Consider the following 16876-nt stretch of genomic DNA (forward strand, 5'->3'; position numbering starts at 1 on the left):
CTTGGGTATCTCATTGACTGCATTTGCGGTTGATGGACCATCACCAAGAGTAGATATCTTTGTAGCAATTACAGAGATGCAGGCGGCGAGTTACTACACGGTTGTGACGCTCATCAAAATGTTGCAAGACAGGATTCCAAGCGATTGGATTCTGGCTAGGTTTCCGGTGACTGAGAATGCCATCTCTGAGTTTGTTTGGAGCCACATAATTCCGTCACCTCTTTTGTATGGCCACCTCAAAACATTTTCCGACTGGATCTTTGATCCCCACATACTACCCAGATCACATAGTTAAAGTATCCACCCATAACAGAAGAGTTGTTCTCAACAATATTGAAATTGTCCCCCTGAACGTCTGCACTGCAGGATCTTCCATCAGGTGCCATGGGATCGATGGAGTGTTGGTACACATGGCCGAAAGCAACAGATCCACCACACCCCTACCATGAGACTTCCACCAACTCCATCTGAGAGTCCAAAAACATCACCACTTCCACCACATACCCCTCCATCCATGGCACAAGATGGAGCCCCGTCTCCCACTGAATCAACTCTATGAAACCCATATCTGCAGCCCCCACCCTGATCACTGGGACAACACAAAAAGTTGCTGCACTTATATCATGTGCAGCAGTAATGCTCTTTGCGGTTTATTGATGCACAGCAGATCTAGTAGCATCCACAAGTCACAACGCAGTTGTAAATGCTTGCCATGCCAATATTGTGAGTTTTGGAGTAGCTATGCAGCTAAAAGACTGCTATAGATTGATCAGAATGTTGTCCAAGGTACCTCAGGCTAATTTTGCATTATGCAATTAACAAGCTTAACTCCCAAGTTCAATTGTTGTACATGAGCCTGAAAACCACATGCAAACATCCCTAATCCTGTCTCTGTGATCTATGGCCGAACTCTGTGCGTGTGTGAGCATGAGTGTGCATGTCTGAGAGAGAGAGAGGGATGATCATGCTGAAATTTTGGTGAACAATTACAGATTCAAAGACATTGTTAACAATCATCTTGATCATGATACATGGCTACACTACCCTTGGTCTTATAAAAGAGCCCTTCAACTATATGCTGCAACTCCTTATAACAACAATAATCTTATTGAGAATTAGCTCAAAGTTGGGATTGATCTAACCACATTCAGAAGAATATCAAGATCAAAGATTGATCAAAGCCTCTAGTCTAAAACTTCACGGGTGACTGGCAAAGGAAAAGTTGTTAGCTTTGTCATTCAGCATCATTTGGCTGTTGATGATCAGGGCCCTGGCCTTTTCTTCATGTTATATGATTCGACTGGAAGTTACCGCTGATGGTTAGGTTACAGTCCTGGTAAAAATGCTTGATGCTTCTTAGAGGATGATACTAAACAACTATGCTTTTCCTGTATTCAAATTAGAGTCTATGTATCCTTGATGATCATCGGGACGGGCGTGTTGGTCCACCCTGTCAGATCTTGAATCTTCATGTCCATCTGGTACTTTCCCTAGTTTCTCCTGAAAAACAAATTTTGGATATGTACAACTAGTAAGAGAGAGAGAGAGAGAGAGAGAGAGAGAGAGAGAGAAGAAGAAGGAGATGAAGATGAAGATGAAGATGAAGCAGGAGGAGGGAAGGGGGGGGGGGGTTTGGGTTGTCATGCATTGCACCTTAAGAGAAGCATTTTGAGAATAAAGCTGTTCAAGATCATTTCTGACAAGATTCAGTTCTGATCTAAGGGCAGTATTTTCCTCCTCAAGAGTTTTGACACGCTGAGCCAATTCTTCACACTCAGCCTAAATAAATCCAAAAAGAACTTGTGAGCTGAGTGTGGTTCCATACCTAACTAAACCCTAAGAGTACTTATTAGAACCAAGAAGATATTGCCTACCTGCTTCCGTAATCTTGATCGACGTGCTGATTCCCTGTTAGACTGTTTCCTTCTCTGCCTCTTGAGTTCTCGCTCATCCTGAATTTGGAAACAAAGAAATTAGAACTCCAAAACTATCATAAAAAGACCTGTCCATGCTACAGCGAAGTAAGCCAAACTATATCAAGAATTCTAAAACGGCAATTCTGATCCTAGAAGCCAAGTCCACTTGACAAAATTTAAAAGGAATCTAACCAGGTTTTAATTAATAAAAGTGTGATATAAAAGATCCCAAAACCAACTTCAGCTCAGGATGCATACCAAAACTAAGGACTCGAATTAGCTGAATTTTTTGCCCTTACTACACAAACCCAGTAAATTTTAAGTAACAGGACCACCTAGATTCCAATCTGATAAAGTTCCAACGATATAAGAGTTGACTTGTTCTAGGATTAGCTAAAGTTTTCACCCTTACCACAAAAACCCAGTAAATTTTGAACAGGACCTCCTAGATACCAACCTGATAAAGTCTGGACATATAGAAGATTATATAAAACAGCAACACGTCTTAGAGACAACACATCAACTGCAACCAAATATGAAACAAGAGAAAGCCAACCTGTAGCCAAAGTTCTGACTGTAAGTTGTCACGAGATCCAGCAATACCAGAGGGAACCACTTGACCAGCAACTGGAGCAGTTGGCAGTTTCCCTTGCAGCGTTGATATCGGTGAAGAAGCTGCTCCACCCCAATAATCCATTCCTATATTTAAATTTGTTGTAGGACCAGGAGGAACCCCAGGCACACCACCTGTTGCTATTGTCATGACTGGCATAGTCTGATTTACAAGATTATGTGCTGGAGTTTGGGTTATTCCATTCTGCATAGTGGGTGCAATACCATTCTGAGATGCTCCGGCTGCAAATTGAGATTAATTATGTGTTGTCAACAACTAGGAAAAACTGATCAACTATGACAAACTACAAATATATAACCACCTTCCGTGGGACCTTGCTGACAGTAAGCCTCTTTCTGTGAACCCTGTAAACAAAGTCAATTCGTTAAATCTATGGAAATCTTCTATAACTAAATGGACAGTGCACCCTGCATGTGCCATTTATGAAAGTACACACAATGTGCCTGCCGAAATTGGAACCAGAACCAGCAAAAGTGAAGTCTCCACAAATTACCGGCAGTAGAACCAATAAAGATAAAAAAACAATAATAATAGTGTTTTTAAAGATAGGTTGCAGTGTCATGCAGATACTGAAACAAAACTAGCAGAAAAGGGTGACATGAAACAGAAAGAACTAATACAAAGGGTAGCCCAATAGCCAGATAAGGATGCAATTAAGTAGAGAGACGAAACATTAATTAATAAAGTTTTACCTATAAGTAGGAAACTGGAGAAACAAAACTCGTAAAGCTGACCAGCATAGATAAGATAAAGCTCAGTATATGTATCGCTTCTTGGGGCAAGCAAAAAAGAAATCTTATTATAATTTATGTAAGGGGTCATAAGCTTTGTCACCTGGGTATGGATCTGGGTATGGGTATGGAGGGTACGACACAGCAATTCCAAAAAATGTGGGTACGTGGACACAGCTATATATATATCACATAAATACAAAATAAATTCAAAATAAACTGAATATAATCTAAATATATATGCTATATCTAAAATATATATTATATAATGAAAATATAAAGTTATAAACTGAAAATATAATTATAAATTATAAATTGATACAAAACTATGTCACATGGGTGCGGGTGCAGAGATGCGGCACTTTAAAAAACCTTGGGTGTGGGGGTGCGGGAGGGCAAATATATATATATATATATATATATATATATATATATATATATATATATATATATATATATATATATATATATATATATATATATATATATATATATAATTTTGAAGTTTTAACAGTGAACAACAGTAACACTAATGAAATAAAAAACAAATTGCAAAGTAAACCCTCAACAATGGATCATCTTCAGATCCAAAAAAAGAATCGACACCAATAAGATCATGGCAACCAGCATTACTATGATGTAAGAAGAGTCAAACCCATCAACGATCCGAAAAACTCAATCCATATGAAAAAAATCAATAAAAATTGATTTTTTGAATGAACTCCCAACTACAATCCATCTCAAGAACAAGAAAAAAGGAAAACAAAATAGACACTGATAGTGAGAGACGGAGATCGAGTGAGAGAGACAGAGAGAAGAGATGGAGAGCGAGTGAGAGTGAGAGACAGAGGTCGAGTGAGAGAGACAGAGAGAAGAGACAGTGAGAGTGAGAGACGGAGAGGCAGTGAGAGTGACAGAGAGCGAGTGAAAGTGAGAGAGAGAGCAAGCGAGAGAGAAGAGAGAGAGAGAGAGAGAGAGAGAGAGTACCTGAGGAGAGGTCGGAAGGAGTCGTCGGAGAGTGTCGGCATCGGGGTCGTTGTCGGCTTCAGGGGGAAAACTCGGGAGGATTAGGGCAAAAAAAATTTGCCCTAATCCTCCTCCCCTCAGCCCTTTTCATCGGGCATTTTTTTTGTCCAAAAATTGGACACAAATGACCCTGGGTGCATTGACCGCACCCAAGGTCCAGTTGACTGCACCGGGTGCCGCACCCACGTCGCATCGACGCGGATGCGGCACCCGGTTGGCCGAATCCCTGTGACTTAGATACAAACTTGTATGTTTGGAGGGCAAAATAGAGTGTCCAGGTGTCGACGCATGTCAACACGCAGGTATGGAGGGCAAAATGGAGTGTCCGTGTGACACAGGTCATAAGAAAGGCAACAAATAAGGCTTTATGACGATCATGATTTCAAAGTAGCAAGGGTATTTCCAACTCAGCAATAGCTAAAATTCAGTACTAGATGCATGTTTGTCTGCTATGTGTGCCTCTGTTAGAAGGAAATATGACATTTTATTTTTCATGCTTCATGCTAAACAGAAAGCAAGCTAAATTAGTAATTAGTATACATACATTCTCGGAATTTGCATCACTTCCTTCACTAGAACCTTCACTTCCACTCTCACCACTGCAGATTTCATATTTCATTTCAAGTATGAGCTGGATTAGTTAGTGTGTGAGCAAATGTACAGCCAATGTTCCAACTAATGAGCGAGCTATGAACACAGGAAAAGTCCACTAGAGAAAACCCCATATACCTTTGAGAGAAAACTCCATTGGAAGCTCCTGATGCTTTTCCCACATCATTACCCTTTCCAGTGAGCATATTCAAGCTGCCTAAACTTCCTTTTGATTGCTTTAGGCAGCTTCTTTCCTTACCATCTGATGACCTACCCTCAACTTCTGCACCGCTGGGACCCTGGCACAATGGAGAATGTCATGTCTATGTCATCTGACTTTACATATATCTATGGTATCGATAACATGCATTGAATATATTATAATGGGATTCAACAAGAACACATGTTTCTATTATCCCAAAAATGTTATGTGCCAGTCTAGAAAGAAAAAGCATCACCAGAATACTCAAGAAAGCAAGGAAAAAATAACGAGACCCAGTCAGAATGTGCTGCATTTATCCAATCCAGTAAATCATACCAGAATCGTAAATTCCTTCTAGCTTAGTCAACTTCCTATTTCAAATAAACATGATTATATTCTCATGCAAGTTGCATGCATATGCCTTGACTTAAATAAGTCCTCCACAGAATGCAGAATGCGCACTCGCGGGCGTGCACACACACACACACACACACACACACACACACACACAGAGAGAGAGAGAGAGACTCACAGAAACTTCAGCATTGCCACTTGGAGAAGGCATGGCATAAGGACTAAATGGATGTGATCCCTGATGCATAATGAATGAAATAAATTAGCAGCACAAAGCATTAGTCTAAACATAGCAAGAAATTTTAGAAAAGCAGCATGTTCAAGTCTAGAAATCCTACCGCTGCAATTGTTGGATGAGCATACAAACCACCATGAGGATACATGGCAACATATGGAGGCAGTGGAGTCCCATATGGAGGAATTAGGTGCTGCAAGATGCAATTTTACAGGAACAGTTACATAATTTGCAAGATAAGATTTACTGTAAACACCAGAACAAATAGACTTATATACCCCAAAAAAAACCTCATGGAATTAGTCAATAATTTCAACTTTAGCTGCATTACTCTACGGCTGCAGACATGCTCTGAGGCACCCCTTCTACACGCAAAACAAGATTATTGTATTCAGGCTAGTCAATTCAAAGTTCCCAGATTTATTTATTTATTTATTTATATTTTTGTTTGCATCAGATGATCTGAGAAAAAGTAGATGCATATTAGACACCAATTTGGACACCATTTTAAAACATCATCCAATGTGACCTTGCCAGACCTAGCAAAGCTTTCATAAAGAAAAGGTAAGAACTAAGGCATTACCTGAGCACCCCACATATATGGATGTGCTTGAGGACTTGATGCCACAGATGAATGGAAGAAACCAGTTGGAGGAATAGGGGGAGTACCAGAGCCAATATAAGCCTATCAATGAAACCATACCCATCAGGATCGTTTGATTTAATTATCACATATTGCATGTGAGCTGGTAGACACATGCACATGGTCAATTTTAGCATAACCATGCAGAATAAAAAGAATGTCACTAGCACCTGAAATGCAGTCCAGTCAGGATATACTGCGGCACTGCTAGTAGGGGGTTGGTCCTGTGAAAAAAACAAAAAAGGAAATATGATCATTTGATATTTAATTTCCAAACTATTTATAACTCATCATGCACATTTTACGCATATTTTTATACATTCTTATGCATGATCTTGTGCATACTTAATGTTTAAATGCCCGTGTTTAGTTGTTTTACGTGTGTTTTCTAGTAGGAAAGCTGTGGTTCAAATTTCGCGAGAAACAGAGCTAAAACGAACAATTTGGAGCAGTTCGGAGGTATTCAGATCAAATCCCGAGGTAAGTACCAGTCCAAATCCAAAATTTAAGAGTTGATCCATTCTTTAGAGGGCCTAAAATACCTAAATACCCCTAGTGCGGCGTCAACCACCTTTTAGAATTAGTGTAGGTTTTAACATTGTTTTAAAAATTAGTTGTTGAGTTAAAGTGTTTTGTAAATTTTGAAAAAATAAGCCTTTCTTTAATAATTTTACAAAACTACCTATCTAACCCTAGAATAGCTTATTTAAGCTATGATGGGAAGTGGGAAAGGCGTCTTTGTCTCCTTGAAATTACCGCTCCCTCCTTCCTCTTTCCCCTTTCTTACCCAAGGTTCCGCCATGCCATACCTCGATTTCTGCACCATCGGAGCCTCCTCTCCAGCCTAGATGCTGCCATGATGCTAGCCGAACCAGAGTTACCGGAATCACCTATACAGTAGGGGAAGCGCGCTTCCCCGATAAGCATTTCGAAAGCGCAAAACGTCGCACTTCCGAAACGCGGGGGGAAGCATCCCTTTATTTGGAAAGCGCACTTCCCATAAATGGGAAGTGTGTTTCCCTTTTATGGGAAGTACGCTTCCCTCTTTTTTCATTTTTTATTTTTTTTTCTTCTTTTTTCGCTCCCCCCTCGCTTCTTAGGTCACTTTCGAGACGGTTCGTGATTCGCTTCTAAGTCGTTCCACGCTTTCCCGCTTCCTAAATTTTTGAAAGTGCCTTGCTTCCCGCTTCCCGCTCCCGCTTCCTCAACTGGCAACCATGAGTCGAACCCTTCTTTCTCCCTAGCCGGTATCCTCTTTTCTTTCGCACACTTCTCCCATATCCGTTGCTCGGCAAAGAAGGTGATGTGCAATCGAGGGAATAGTAAACCTTGTGGATTTCAACTCGGAAGGAAGGCAGCCACGTGCATGAACAGGTATAGACCGCTCTCTCTCCCCCAAGCTCCTCGGAGATGCTGAAAGGTACGCTCTTTCCTACCTCTTTTTTAGCTTAGGTGCATATAGATTAGGGATTTTTACTTTTCTTCTTTGTTGCATATAAATTAGGGATGTTTGTAATTATTTGAGAATTAAAAATCAATTTTTATTTTTGTTAAAATTCATTTTTTGAAAACCAAAAACCTGCAGCTAGGGAAGCCAGTCGGCCCAACCCAATCTGTTGATCAGGTCTGATCAGTCGCAAATGGTCCGCCAGACCTGGTTTGCGTTATTTTTTTGGTTAGTTCTAATGGCCGGCTATTAGTTTTACTAATTTTTATATTAGGTTAGCGTGTTAGTTAGCGGTCAGCATGTTAGGGTAACAGTTTTGCAAAAGATTCACACGAGTTTGATGATAAAAATCTGGTTCTGAGCAGATTTTATAAAACCGAGTTTCACATGTTCTATGAAATCAGTTTTTTTGGCAAAACCGTGTTCTATGAAATCAGTTTTTGGCAAAACTGTGACCTAGTCTTTTCCTAGTCAAAGTCGTTTCTTTTCTTAGATTTAGTTGCAGCAATCTGTTATAATTAGATTCATTTCAGTTATTTGTTTTATTGGGACTAACCGCAGCTAGATTAAATAGTCTAGTTTGTCTTTGTTTTTTTGGTTGTTTCGTGTTTTGCAGGTGATGCCGTGAGCTGATTGAGTTTAGGTGGAACCAGGGCTGCGATAGGCATATCGAGGCATGCCCATACACACGAGGACAACAGGAGCGAGTTCAAGAGCAGACGAAGACTTGTTATTTTTTTTTATTAGGGCAATTATTTATTTTGGGTTGTAATAATTTTTATTTTCGCTTGAATATTTGTAATAGGTTTGGTTGCACCATTGTTTATTTTCAAAGCAATAAAGAATGTGTCTTGTTTGAAGTACAAGGTTTTGACTTGTTTCCTTGTGTTCGACCCGGACTTCACCACTAGTGTGAGCCAGATATTTATAATTTGATGCACGGTTTACACTGACAATTTTTCATTGAAAATATCTTTTGAAAAACCTTTTAAGAAAAGTTGCATCAATAACCAATAAAAAAAGCTAGCAATGATGTGAACAAATACCTGTGTCCCAGAGGTCTTTGCAGTCTTTCCTGCACTATCCATCTCACCATTGCCCATGGTCCACGTGCAGCTCTAAATAAGAGACCAATCCATCTTTCTTAACAAAAAGTATATGCTGCACTCAAAGAAAAACCTGATGAGAAGCATGGCTTCATCAGGTATGCTCACAACTACAAACAGTCGGGAGAAAATAATTACATATAAAACTTGAACCCAAAAGATACTCTATGATATATGTCCATGACGGAAAAAAACAAGTATGACCAACTAAGATAGAATGTTGAAGCATTGAATGAGAAAGGCATCCAAAGATTTTCTAAAGTTCCAGGCACAAGGATCCATAGTCCACACGGAGGCAAATAAAATTAAGCCATGGCAGTACTCCAGGAGTGTGCGGAAGTGGCAAACATGCTGGAACAGTTATTAGAATGAAGAATAAATCAATGAAAAATCCCACAACTGCCGAATCAAACTATATGAATTGTAGCTATATGAATAATTACATGCACTAAAATGTCAACAGCAATTAGGAAATAAAAAGTATGCTCAGATCATAACCTATCAAAACCACCAAGAGATAATAGGTGTATAAAGGTGTAAACTAAGCACATAATTTAAACCAGTAGTTTGTATGATTGAGCACCCTAGAGTTATCAAGGAAGTGCTACAAAAATTTGACAAACCCCAGCAAAGTCATCCTAAGCAGTCATCCACATCCACACAATACATGTCTGAGATAGATCCAACCTACCAAGAATTTCATTAAATGTGGAACAGGAATTACTAGAGATGCACATATTACAACAACAAGCAGGACCTACCAAACCATCAAAGTGTGACAGCGAAAATTTAGAAAAAAAAAATTAATGGAAAAGATAAAGGTGGAGAATTAGAGAATCAAGTGGAAACAGAATATGGTACAATGGTTGAAAGTAGAGCACAAGGTTTTCTAAGATTTTTCTTCAAACAGGAGAACAAACATGATTCCTTTCCTTTAGATAAGGGATCTCTTGTTTAAGGGATTGACATGACATTGGAAGTAACTGATTTTCCTCAAGTCCAGGCTCGCTCCATGCGCCCATGGTGCAAGCCCACCATCCTTCGCACATGTGGAGTTTGCACCAAACGGTCCTTGTCAGTACTGCCATCCTCCCCGTTACCTTTATGGGTTCCCCTTCGCTACTGTGTTCTGTTGGGCTATGGATTACTGACATGTTCCATTGTGCCAAGATGTGAGCTGTAGGTGGTGGTGATCACCCCAAGGGACGTGCTCACAGCCTTGATGGATGCTCCAAGACCCACCAGTGCTCGTGAAAACCTGATTTTAGCCCATTCCAAGGGCAGGAAGCTCATTAGTTAACCTACCGTTTGCTTTGTTGACTACATGACTCAAACCCTTTGTATAGAAAAGTAGAAGGGTGTTACAACTCTAAATAATAAAACAATGTTGGACTAAACCCACTACAATTATCAGTAACATATATTAAACCTAAATACTTTAATCTTTATCTAGCTTTGTTATTCTAATAATACCTAACAAGTATCGACTTATTTTTGCATCCTATGTTTCAAAGATCATGACATTTGAGAAAAGCATGATGTACACTGGCTGAAAGGGATATGGGCTAGAAACCTAGATTCTTCAATAGATTTTCATGGCGTTGGGACATTTAGAATTGCTCCACTATCAAACCTGGATTAAAAGAATGACATGCCATAACAGGATTTCCCTCGACAGACCTTGCAAATGAGCATATAGTTCAAGTCAGACAATACTTTTAATTTACATTATTTTTATATAAAACCAAGTGCTAAGGCTATCAAATACCTCAAATTAGGGGTGCACAACAAGCCAAGTGGCTGAGGCTTGGCTTGATTAAAGCTATGCTTGAGCTCATTTATTTATTAAACAAGCCAATCTCAAGCTCAAGTATAAGCTTGATTACGTGAATGAGCTTGAGTTCAAACTAAAGCTGGATGTGGCATATAAACATATTTCACTTCCCTTATTAACACAAAGCACATGTATAGTGTGGTGGTTGCCTTTCTACTTTGATAAAAGTGGACACTGGTTCAAACCTGCTATCTTCCACTTTCCACTTATTTGATTTCAAATAGAAGATAATACATATGTATTGATACAAGATTAACTTGAACTTAGCCAAGCCAAGCCAAGCACAATAAGCTTGAATGTAAGGGTTCAAGCCTGACTTGAGTTCAAGCTGAGCTCAAGCCTGGCCGATGGAGCACCTAGCCGAGCTTGAACGTGCGAGGCTCAGGCTATGTTAGGCTCATGTGCAGCCCTACCAGCTAAAACATAATATCCATTTGAATTTTACACCAAATAACAGGCCCATGTTGACTGAATAAGCCAGACAGGAGAATGAACTATTACAGAAATATATCAAACAAAGAACTAGTAACACAAAATTTGTATATTGATTGGATATCTGCAGTGTTCTTATACAGCCAAGGGTATCCGATTTTACAAATTATCTGTAAGGGTGATTACTAGGGCTCTAGTGTTTATAGTAACATGCAATACATGCTGTCTTTCCTGTTATTCTTGCCTTTTATCATATACAGAGAAGAATCCCACACATTTGAGGAAATATTTACAGGGGGAACTTGTCGATCAGCAATCAAGTCAAACAAGAAGTGAAGTTCAACAAAATAAAGAAGCAAAATCAGCATAAATGCTGCAACAACCAATCCACTCTTTTACTGTGAGTCAGTTGATTTGTAGTCGTGCAACTCCTCAAGCATCTTCAGGAAATCTAGTAAGCCATGCATGGACTCACCAAACATGAACCACTGCTTAAAAGAATATAAGCAATAAGAAAATTTCCAAAAGGAAGGGAAATACTTGTGATAATAATGCAATCGATAGAGGACTTGATGATGACAGAAAGGACTTGAGGGACCTCTGCAACAATTAATAGTAAAAACATGGACTATAACATCCCCTTGCCGAAATTCTCAAGAAGCATCGACAAAACACATGAGACTTATTAACCTTTTTCTTTCTCCACTTTTCTGAATTTTTCCTACAATATCCTTAATATGAAAAATCAAACACAGAGTTTGGAGCAGTAACATGTTTTATGAATGTCCAATTATAATCACAACACTGCCATAGGTTGGCTGAAAATTTCTAACAATTTCTTGAGGTACCAACAAGTTGGTGCCCCTAGAACTTGAGATGCATTTGAAACTCCATTTCAAGAGAAGTGGGACTGAAGACTACGGCTATGCATGCGCATGCATATGCACAAGCACAGAAGTCTATATGCAATAACCTCAAATCAAGCCATTGAATGAAAGAAAACATGGAAAAAGCGGCTAATGGTACTCTCAGCCAGTGTTGTGAGAGGCGTACGCCTCAGTACCTGAAGCGTACGCCTCAGAGGCGAGGCGCACGCTCAAGGTACTGAGGCGTTGCTGTGATGCGCCCCTCATCAACCTCCGACCACCGGAGTTGCTGTGCTGCAGCTGCTGCTCAGTCTTCTCCGACCACCGGACGACCGGCATATCCCTCGCTTCCGTACCAGCTGGGCGGGTGGTCCTTCTCTTACTGCCTCCCCTCCCACCGCTTCACTTCCATTCCAGTTGTGAGAGGCGTACGCCTCAGTACCTGAGGCGTACGCCTCAGAGGCGAAGCGCAGGCTCAACGCCTCGCTTCGCCTCATCGCATTTAACAACCTTGCTCTCAGCAACCAACCATCAAACCAAACTCTGAACCACAAACTAGGTGAATATGATAACAAAAGTAATATACTGCATCAGTTTAATTTAACTACATATATTGGATACACTAGCTAGAGAGATAAAAAAAACTGAAAATCCTTGCAAGATGACCAGTCGTGCTTTTCAGCAATAGAGCATCAGATCCCAATTGTACACCAAGGTTCTAACAATACCATGTCATGCACATCAAAGTAACAGAAGTTAGATGGTATCTTTGCAGACAAAATGTTCTCTTTAGCTGCAAGTTTGTTACTGCTCCATGCAACAGGTCAAGCAGAAGGACCGCCCAAGCTCAGGCATCTAAGTGACATACCACCAGGAGGCTCTCCTTTTTTACCCCTTTTTTATTTTCTTGACATCTCAAATGAGATTCGACCAACATTAGACACTTACACCAACTTTAAACCAAGAAAAGAAATGCTAAATACAATAGCAGCCTCTAAGATTGAGCTGATATCCTTATAAGGAATTACAAAATCCCTGAAAAAGGAAGGAGAGACTATCGTGAAACAACAAGCAGAAAAGAAAAAGGGCATCATTACTGAAGTAATTCTGTTTTTCGCTCAGGTGATGGTCACATTCAATTAGCAACAGTATGATATTTGGATACGACATGCGAAGTTATGAAAACCAAAATAACCCAGATCCGAACTCTGTGAGTAAACTAGAAGACGCAAAGCAACCAAAAAGGGACAAACAAACGACCATATAGCATGAAAAACAAGTTTACCCACATGAAATCAAAAAAAGAAAAGGAAACCAAAAAGAAAAACCAACAAATCAACCCTCTAAAGAGAGCCCCATCAAAACCCATCTGGATATAATCTCAACCCATGCAACCAACTATCACAAAACAAAAAAATTTGTACAGAAACCAAGAAGCAAAAAGCCAACAAGGAGAAAGGGGAAAGAGTGTCCTCACATTGGATGACAAAGGAACGACGAACACCCAACAAATAATTACAGTAAGAACAACAAATCCCGATCAAATTCCTCCACGGGGAGCCACGAAATCGGTAACAGAGCAGAGTGGTCGCGTTTATTTTCCTTCCTTCGAAGAGAAAACACCTGCCCATAAAGATTTCCGCCCTCTATCTCTAGTGGGCAATTCTATTTCTGTCCCCTCCACACGCACAGAGACCGAAAGAACCCACCCTTCTTCCTCTTCCCTCCTCCCAACCATAAACAAACCAAATCCTCCTCCTCATTCTTCTTCTTCTCCTTCTATACCTTGCCCCACCCTTGCAAGAACCGCAGGGATGGGGTACGCATGGGTGTGTATAGATCTGGCGTGGAAGGAAGGGGGAATGGGGTGGTGGTCAGGCTAACCCATGGGGGTGGTTTGATCGACCCATTTAGGTTGACCATGGTATACACACTTTGACCTACTTGCTGCTCACACGTGTGAATCTCCCCCCCCCCCCCCCCGGGATCTGGGTGGCCCACATGGGGGCAGGCAGAACGCGTGGGCCCATTCATTGGTAGGATGCTGTGCCTGTGAGAGGGACTTGGTAGGTGAGTAATGATTCCATTGTTTTAGCTGTTTGGGTGACACGAGAAATCCACACTATGTTAGGTTTCAATTTGATGTAATATTCATATGCTAAATTTCCTTTATCATCAGATATTGAATCTTAGATTCTTCCATAAATAAGAATTCAATGTCATATTTTCGTTGAAATTCATGTGGGAAAGCAGCAGTAATTCTTTGGAAAAGCCTGTTAGCCCGACTAAGATATTCGGACCAAAAAATATTTATATTTCTAATCCTCATATCTTAAATCTGAGTTTCATATCTAAGCAGTCAAATGCACCGTTAATCTCATCTTTAGCTTGTTTTTTTTTTTTAAAGTCATTTCTATGAAATCAGAAAACTTGTTTTTGTAGGTAGCACATGAGGGTTCCATATTATACAAAAACTTTCGCAACTTTTCTGAGGTGAGAAAGTGTGAGCATGCAGAAACATTTTTCCAAGGTGTATAATGTGGTATAATTGAAGATCATAGTTCATATTAGCTATTAAATACTTGTCATGATTCTATGTATGTGAGCCATGACTATAACCCTCTTTTTTTTTTGGAGAATAAAAATAGAGGGATTATAGCAAACGACCTCTTTTTAGTGCGATTATAACCCTTTATTGGCCTTGAACTCGAGTTGCTCACAGCAATGTTATCGCTATCGGCTGCAGAAAATCAATATGCTTCACCCCTGAATAGAGATGGCAGTAGACCGACGAGCGCTTCATTTAGACTAAGGATGGAGGTTAAAATCAAAACTCATGCGGGGATGAAGGCAGGGATGGACTTACACTTTCTCCCACCTCGCTCCGTCTTTGTCCCGATCTCTGCCTTGCCCGTCTCCAATCCTTCTTTAGGGATGACAATGGACTGAGGGGAAACGGGGCCCACCTTGCTCCGTTTGGACCGAAGATGGAGAACATGAAACGAGGATGAAGGCAAGAATGGAAATCAAAACCTGTGTGGGGATGAGGCAGGGATGGAAGGCAGGATTTTGAGATGGGGTGAGGGTGGAGATGTCCCCCGCCCTCACCCTGGTCCACTGCCATCCTACCCTTGAAACGACTATTTTTTAATAAATGTAAAAATACTAAAAAAATAAATTTTTTAATATTATTTTAATGATTTTAACATGTGTCAAGTTATGATTAACACATAATATTTTTTATTATTTTTTTGGTGGATACAGAATGGTTCACTTGGCATTGGATAGAAATGAATGGAGGAGAAGGATTCATGTGGAAGACCCATAATGATTTTCTTTGTTGGTTCATATTGCCGACCCCAATTGTTTTGGGATGAAGGCGTAGTTGTTGTTGTTGTACAGAATGGTTCACTTGAGTATAATATGTGGCCAAACGATTCAGAGCTGGTACCGATACTGACAACATTGGCTCAGCCAAGTTAAAATCAAAGCTCACATAAAACCTGTGTGAAGAGTTTTAGGCATTGACGGCCCAAATCTCCAATTAATGAGATAATAGTACCATGTTGTATGTGTAAAAAATTAGAGTCTATATTTGGATATTAAACACAATAAAGATTTCATATATGTATATGTAAATGGAGCATTGTCACAAAGATACATGGACACCTGAACGCCTGACGACTTGCTGAATGCCACTTTTCTAACCTACCGCCAGCTTACTGGGAGTCAACCAGTGTTTTAGGTTGGTTTTTGCAATTCTGACCATGCAGGTGTGTTTGGGATGATCGATTTGCGAGGAAACTATACTTGGATCATGTTTCTTTGATAAAAACATGAATTTTTAGGCTTTGAATATTTATGAAAATTTTGAATCCATGGTTTTTAAACGTTGTAAAAACATACCTGTGTATCAGAATGATATGATCCAAGACTCGATTCCTATAAAAATCAAGCACGTAGAATCCATCTATAGTCAGATTTAAGGAAAGTATGGAAAACATGAAAAAACCCTTAAAAACCCCGTTTGGCTGACAGTAGGCCAGAAATTTGGTAGGTAGCTACCACCTACACTCAGATCTTACGCTATAAAGAACTTGGTCAGAAACGCTGCTGAATGCAATGAAAACCAATGTTATCAGTATCCTGTTTCGGCAGAAAAACAATATGCATCACCCTGAATCGGCTATTTTTTTTAATAAATGTAAAAAATACTAAAAACTATTTTTTTAATATTATTTTAATAGTTTTAACATGTGTTGATTGACACACAATATTTTTTATTATTATGCCCATATTAGTTAGTTGGCCAAATGATTCAGGTCCCGATGCCGATACTGATGGAAACCACAGGATTCTATCCTCTGTAGCATATATTAAGTTAGTAACAATGTAGGCAACTTAATCTGCAACCATCACAAAACAGGTTGAAATTTGGAAACTTCAAAACTGCGACCAACCACACCATAACCATCTCAACATAAGACATCATTTTTTTTTTTTGAATTTATAATCCGAAGAAACCGCACCCAAGAAGACCTGATCGTGTTGGCTCAGCCTGCCATACCTATGGTCATCGTACCAACTGAAGATAGGACTCCTGACCCAGGTCTTATGCTAAGCATTGGCTTGCGCAGAGGAGTGATACCAATGGGAATCGAACCTTGACTGCCCGTCATGCAGCCAAGGCCCCACCCCACTATGCCAACCCCCCTTGGGAGACATGAGACATCATTTACCACCATTCTTCTGTATCCGGCAGATCTAAATCCGCTGGGGCCAATTTCCTATTGCTTGCCTTCTACTTTGTAATCCATCTCAGCAAAGACTCAACAGGGCAGGCACCAAGTACCAGCAAA

General features: G+C 40.0%; 1 protein-coding gene across 3 annotated transcripts; it reads right to left on the bottom strand.

Moving 5' to 3' along the window:
- Window positions 1-966: 966 nt before the first annotated feature.
- LOC149813602 (bZIP transcription factor 1-B-like) lies at window positions 967-13862 on the bottom strand. 3 transcript variants are annotated; one of them, XM_089991965.1, is made up of 13 exons: window positions 13495-13862; window positions 8826-8940; window positions 6503-6556; window positions 6273-6374; window positions 5793-5882; window positions 5633-5692; window positions 5037-5197; window positions 4852-4906; window positions 2852-2894; window positions 2473-2771; window positions 1875-1952; window positions 1654-1779; window positions 967-1500 (listed from the first exon to the last, which is right to left on the bottom strand). In XM_089991965.1, the coding sequence occupies exons 2-13, from the start codon at window positions 8880-8882 to the stop codon at window positions 1378-1380; spliced, it is 1248 nt and encodes a 415-aa protein (XP_089848091.1). In that variant the 5' UTR covers window positions 8883-8940; window positions 13495-13862; the 3' UTR covers window positions 967-1377. The 3 variants fall into 3 exon arrangements, with proteins under 3 accessions (XP_089848091.1, XP_089848093.1, XP_089848092.1); XM_089991967.1 differs by lacking the exon at window positions 1654-1779; XM_089991966.1 differs by lacking the exon at window positions 13495-13862 and having other exon boundaries at window positions 8826-9014.
- Between the last annotated feature and the right edge of the window lie 3014 nt (window positions 13863-16876).

This window comes from Nuphar pumila, chromosome 16 (assembly GCF_984573655.1).
Source record: "Nuphar pumila chromosome 16, dmNupPumi1.hap1.1, whole genome shotgun sequence".
NCBI classification, from domain to species: Eukaryota; Viridiplantae; Streptophyta; class Magnoliopsida; order Nymphaeales; family Nymphaeaceae; genus Nuphar; species Nuphar pumila.